Source organism: Capsella rubella, unplaced genomic scaffold, assembly GCF_000375325.1.
Source record: "Capsella rubella cultivar Monte Gargano unplaced genomic scaffold, Caprub1_0 scaffold_4, whole genome shotgun sequence".
NCBI lineage: Eukaryota > Viridiplantae > Streptophyta > Magnoliopsida > Brassicales > Brassicaceae > Capsella > Capsella rubella.
The window spans coordinates 14693995-14699994 of NW_006238920.1; the positions used below are offsets into that span (position 1 = coordinate 14693995).

General features: G+C 33.1%; 1 protein-coding gene across 1 annotated transcript; it reads right to left on the reverse strand.

Moving 5' to 3' along the window:
• Window positions 1-445: 445 nt before the first annotated feature.
• On the reverse strand, window positions 446-2498 carry LOC17887586 (probable WRKY transcription factor 23). The gene is made up of 3 exons (XM_006293438.2): window positions 1630-2498; window positions 1326-1472; window positions 446-1035 (listed from the first exon to the last, which is right to left on the reverse strand). The coding sequence occupies exons 1-3, from the start codon at window positions 2085-2087 to the stop codon at window positions 615-617; spliced, it is 1026 nt and encodes a 341-aa protein (XP_006293500.1). The 5' UTR covers window positions 2088-2498; the 3' UTR covers window positions 446-614.
• Window positions 2499-6000: the final 3502 nt, after the last annotated feature.

Genomic DNA, 6000 nt, shown 5'->3' on the forward strand with positions numbered 1-6000 from the left:
AAAAAATCTAAAAGAAAAAAACATTAACTGACTCTGTCTTTGAGTAGAGGTAGAGTAACCTGAAACCCTAGAACGCATTTGAACCGTATATCAAATTAGTTTGCGATTTTCTGAAAATTAACCATCAACTATATATAAGCCTAGCTACCTAGCTATGAAATTGAAAACATAGAGCTCATGCAAAGCCCATAGCAAAAGTTTTTAAAAGACAGACCAATTTTATATAGACTATATATATGATCGTTAATTAAAAAAAAAATACGATTAAAATCATATGCGTTCAAGTTTTTTTTTTTTTTTGCCAATTATACTATTTACAAAACCATGTTAACTATTCACAACAATTCTTTTTTTAAAAAAAAAATATTGAATTAATTAACTTACACCAATTTCAAGTTACAGTAACTTGAAATTTATCTTAGGGTAGTGATTCCATGGAGAAAACTTAAGCTCAAGTACCTATAATAATTTTAGATCCACAAGAAAACATATCCCCTACACGAAAACGAAAGATCCGTTTTTCTTTTAGACAATTATACAATCTAAGAAACCTATAGCTAGATTAATTCAATACTGCAGTGAATTACAATACTAATATATAGACTATATACTACTCATTCCTTGAGCATATGAGATGGAACAACATCTTGAAGAAGTCCATAATCTTTAACCAAACTTCGACTCTTTTTCACACGATCTTCATCACCATACTCATTTGCGTGGCTATTAAGGTACTCGTTGGCTCCTCCAAAACAAGACAAGAGCTCTTGTTGTTGGTGGTAATGGACAAGCTGTTGGAACTGAGGGGAGATTAGCGCGGAGCTCTCTACAGGAAAGCCAAAGCAACCATTACCGAGATTCGACGCAGCTCCTGATGATCCGTAGAAACCTCCAGTGGAGATAGGACGAGACGTGAGTGGACTAATGTGTGTGTGTTGACCTTCGTAGGTCGTAACCACAGTGCTTGGATCTCTGAATGATCGCTCTACTCTCTTCTTTACGTTACATGAAGCCGTTGTGCAACGGTAGTAACTCCTGCAAAACGAAACACCATTAACATGTTTCAAGTTTCTTATTCTTTGGAAATTGTGAAAATTATGAAACAATGGGACACTAGATCCCAAAAGAAATTAAGACAATGCATGTCCCCAAGCAAATCAGAAAAGGAAAAAGCAATTATTTTTTTATGAAATTTAGAAAAGCTTATTACAGCTTTAAAATTGCCCATTGATTGAAGTTGTCTTCTTCTTCTTCTTCTTATGCTTGTATTAAGTGTGTGTGTGTGTAGAAAGAAGAAAAGATGGTCAAAGGAAGGATATAAAAACCTGGGAAAAGGACTGTTTTTGACAGCTTTTTGACCATATTTTCTCCATCGATAGCCATCTTCGAGATGATCGACCTCACTCTTTGTCATGAATGCGACTCTTGCCTCTCTCTCTCTCTTCTGATTATTCTTCTTCTTTGGTTTCAACCTGTTCATACCCAAAACACAACAACAACGAAAAATATACATATAACATTAAAAATGGTTACTTTAGGAAACCTTTCTTTTTCATCTTTTTCTCGAACAGCTTAATTATGCTCATAACATTGATCAAGAGAGAACCCAAAAAGAAAAAAGAATCTCACTGTTTGTTTGTATGACTCTTGTCCTGTTCATCTTCCTCCTCTCCATCGTTGTCTTCTCGTTTGGGTTTCTCGTCATTAAGAGCCTCGCTTGAAGCAGACGAAATCGAGGAGTTGGGAGTCGCCGGTGGATTCGTCAAGAAATGATCTGAACACAAAGATTCCACCTTTGACGCCACAAGTTGCTCTGCCGTCGAGGCGTTATGAGAAGGTGGAGGAGCTTGAAGGATAGTTGAAACAGGAGAAGACAGCTTCGTCGAGAGCTGCGTTTGCGTCTGCGACTGGTGCTGCGGCAAAGAATGAGGAGAAACAGTAGGGAAGTCGTGATACTGAGGTTGAGAACCTAACAAGTCCATAAACCCTAACGAGTTCCTCTCCGCCGCCGCTAAATCTCCGAAATCCCAAACGCTTTGCGACGACGGGTAGTAAAAACTCGTCTTTGAGAAATCTGTAAACTCCATTGTTGCTTCTTCTTCTTCTTCTTCTCTCACTCACTCAGCTTTCCCCGGGGAAAAAAAAAGAATCAAAAACAGAGAAATCGCATCAAAACAGAGATCGAACAAATAAAAAAGGAGAAAACAAAAACACAGAAGAAAAGATGGATTCGAGTTTTTTAATTAGGGTTAAAAGAGGGATATATGTATGATGAGTGTGAGAGTAAAAGAAGAGAGGAAAGAGATGATTCCTCCAAAGGATTTTGATATTTTTGTCACAACACTGTGTTCTGTTCTGTGTGTTAAATAATGAATGCGGGAGAGAGAGAGAGAGGGAGAGAGAGAGAGAGGGAGGGTCATTGATTAGTTCTTCCTTATTGACCGGCGATAGCAGGTTTAATAATATACAGTACGAAATAGTTACAGTAACCGGTTATAATTTCGGAAAAGAAAAGAAAAGAAAAAAATTAGAGCCATCTGGTCAACGCGTAAGGTCAGAGAAGACAGTAGACGCTTTCATACGTCCGGTTATGTCGACTGGTTCAATTCTATTTATATTTTGGTTCGGAGCTAAGTAGAGTCTATAGCTAATAGTGTGAAACGGAGGAGAAGGAAGTTAAAATTTGAGAAAGGGCTAATTCCTCCGGTCGGGGTGTTGTTGGTTCGTGTGCATGGGAATCCTCTTTCTTTTTCTTTGACGTGTGAACACTAAACTTGTCTTTTCTCTCTCTTTTTAAAAATAAAAAATTTGTTATAGTAACTATTATATCTTAATAGTGATAAATAAAAGATAGACTCGTTTACAAAAAAAAAAAAAAAAAAAAGATAGACTAAAATAAAGCCATGAGACATGTGTGGGCGGTGAGACCGTTGTCCGTGATCATAAAAACATTTTCTTTTTTTTTAAAAAAAAAAAGAAGCGAAATTCATAGATTATATTGTTATTAGACCCACAGGGATCTAATAGATAAATTACTAAAGAGAAAGAACAATGTGATTGGTACTTTTGATCTAAAGGAAAGAAGCTAATTAAGCACGTATGAAATCTAAAATTTATCCCGGCGTTTTTCGGTTTTTATATGAAGAGAAGAATAATTCTTAAAGTGGTCGAAGATTAATTAAGATATACTTACGCTAGTTATCATATAAATTTAGAAAAAGGCCGAATTTAATGGATCATGTTCACATCTCCTTTATTTCATTTGTTTTTCTTTTGGAAATACGAAGTTATTATGCAGAAAAAAAAAGGAAGTTTACATAAATCGGATAAATTTAAAAGCCTGCAGACGTGAAAAAAAGAAAATATATATATTCTTGTAAAAAGCCTGCGGCAGAGGTGAAACATTCTTTCTTTCTTTCTTTCTTTTTGGTTTCCAGGAAGCAGCAGGTACATAGGTAGCTTCTCTTAATTCCGTGTAAGGAAAACAGAGGTAACATCATATAAGAAGGAAGGAGATGCGTAGCTAATAATACGGTGCAGATTGAATAGATAATCAGAAAAGCCATATGTTTACCACAATTTTGTAATGGCTTTGTCACCCAATTCTATATATATTTTTCCACATAACTACGTAATCAAGATACATATATATATATATTTTGTTTTTAGCACCAATTATTGATGTAGGGGGCAATATATATATATATATATATATATATGGCTGTAGAATTTGATAAGCAGTAAGATTTTTATTTAATAATAAAAGAAAACATACGTGGAGCGAAAGTAGTTAAAGGGACCAGATTAGTAGTATATAACTCCAGCACTGCATGCCTAATGGATTTTTGATCTTTTATTTCATTCTTTTTATAATCAACAGCGGCGATCCCGATGGATGACTAAAGTGAAAAACAAAAGCTAAAGGTAACCCAACAGGCAACAACAACAAAAGTCAAGATTTGAATTTCTCTTTTTGTTCCTCCTTCTTCTTCTTTTTTTTTTTTTTTTCCGATATTGCTACGACTACTATTACATACTTATAAATTGCTTGCTTTTATCCTACTTTTTTTGAATTTGTTTACCCCTGTCTCTCTCTCTCTCTCTCGTCTTGGCAAAATTATAATAGTAATTGATTTGTGTTTTTATTTTTTGGGTAGGGAAAGAAGAAGAAGAAGAAGAAGCATGCACGTGTGTGAGAGTGAGAGTGAGAGTGAGACCCCACTGCCCCGTATAATTTGCTTGCAAAGTGAGCTCTGCTTTTGCATGCTTCCATCATTTTGTTTCTTTCTCCAATCCAAACCTCATTTCATGATTTCCCGCTTAGAGATATTATCACTCACTCACTGGTTGCACGTCCTGTTAAAATGGAAATAGTTTCAAAATAAAAGAAAGTACTGTTAGTAGTAATAAATATAAAAGGTGGAGGATGTCAATGAAAAGGGTCGGCCGGATCAAAGACGCGCGGCTCGGTGTTGGCGTCGGGTTGCGGGACACCAATGGTGATGGTAGTAGTGGTGTTGCCTCTGTTATGTTTTTCCCATTTATATTACACGTGTCTTCCTTTTTTGTCGGCTTGCTGGTTCCATCATCCAAAAGTGTCCAATATTTACTTACTGTCTGTCTCTCTGAATGTATATAATTCTACGATTACTATTCACATCTTGCTTTTAAAACTATTTTGAAAAAAAAAATAATTAACTTGCTTATACGTAATTTTTCTGAAATACTAATCAATTATTAGCAAATTATTAGCAACTCACATTTGAGTAAATTCATGAAATTAGCTATATAGAGGGTTAGATGATGTCTTGTCTTGATGGGTTCATTTGTGAGAGATTTGTCTAAGAGAGGTCCGTCTAAAAGGAAATGATTCAAAATTTAATGCAATACTAGAAAAAGGTAGATTCGTATCACCGAACGAACCATAAAGATATTATTACATTTTATACTTTATATTTATTTATTTTTGACTGCCCTAGGGGGGTTGCTTCTTGGATACGTTTAGGATCTCAAAAACAACGTAGTGGATAATAAATACCCCTACTATATTACTAAGCACCATTTTTTAAAATTTTAATTTTTTTTTGTTAAAGCGAGAATTTAATGGACTCAATAATGTTTAGAATAATAATAAGTAACTAGATTTTACCCTGTGTTACACCACGGGGCTAATATTTTATACGTATCTTTTATTTAAAACTTTAACCGTTATAATTTATATATACATACGGTTATATACAAAGTTTGTTTATCATAATCTTTTGATTGCCAACATAATCGATATATCCGTTGTGATTTATATATCAAAAAATAATTTAGATGCGTATTTGCGCTAGAGCGGGAGGGAAATTTCTTTTTATTTTTTGTTAAACAAATTATATTTTTACCCCATAGTATACACCACAAATCCATTTTATTTGAAAATTTATATGTAATATTCGTGATTTTGTGTAATAAAATGATTGAATTTCTTTAGTGATTAATATAAATGGTATTGTGTTATAATACAAATTATAATATAGTTGTATTTGCCAATATTTTTTTTTGATGAATTCATATGGGCTGGATTTTAGAAGAATTATGAGTATCATATGTGTATTTTTAATATAGTGAACCTCAGATTCGTTAAAATAATTTATATATTTTATATGTAAATATATTTATATTTGTGACGGAGAAAAATATATATTTATATATGTGAGACTTAATACAACTCATTATTGAATACATTTCTGTTAAATTTGAAATAAATATAAATATTTGGATTTTTATATAAAGTTGGTATTTATGGTAGTAACAAAATTATAAATGATGATTTAACCAAAGCTCTATGATATTTTAAATTTATAATAATATATGACCTACCATATAACCCCGTTCTATGATAATTTAAACTTTTTATACACATAATTGTTTTTTAGTGTTTAAAATAACTGAGTTTTTTTTTTTGGAATGTTACAGTAGTACATTGATTAAATTATAAAGAACTCTTAACTAATG

What these genes read in the sequence shown, in the direction of transcription:
- LOC17887586 (XM_006293438.2), bottom strand. Translation starts at nt 2,087, where the DNA reads ATGGAGTTTACAGATTTCTCAAAGACGAGTTTTTACTACCCGTCGTCG. An exon ending in AAGAGTCATACAAACAAACA is followed by an intron (nt 1,473 to 1,629) that starts GTGAGATTCTTT and finishes GGGTATGAACAG; the next exon opens with GTTGAAACCAAAGAAGAAGA. An exon ending in AAAAACAGTCCTTTTCCCAG is followed by an intron (nt 1,036 to 1,325) that starts GTTTTTATATCC and finishes TTCGTTTTGCAG; the next exon opens with GAGTTACTACCGTTGCACAA.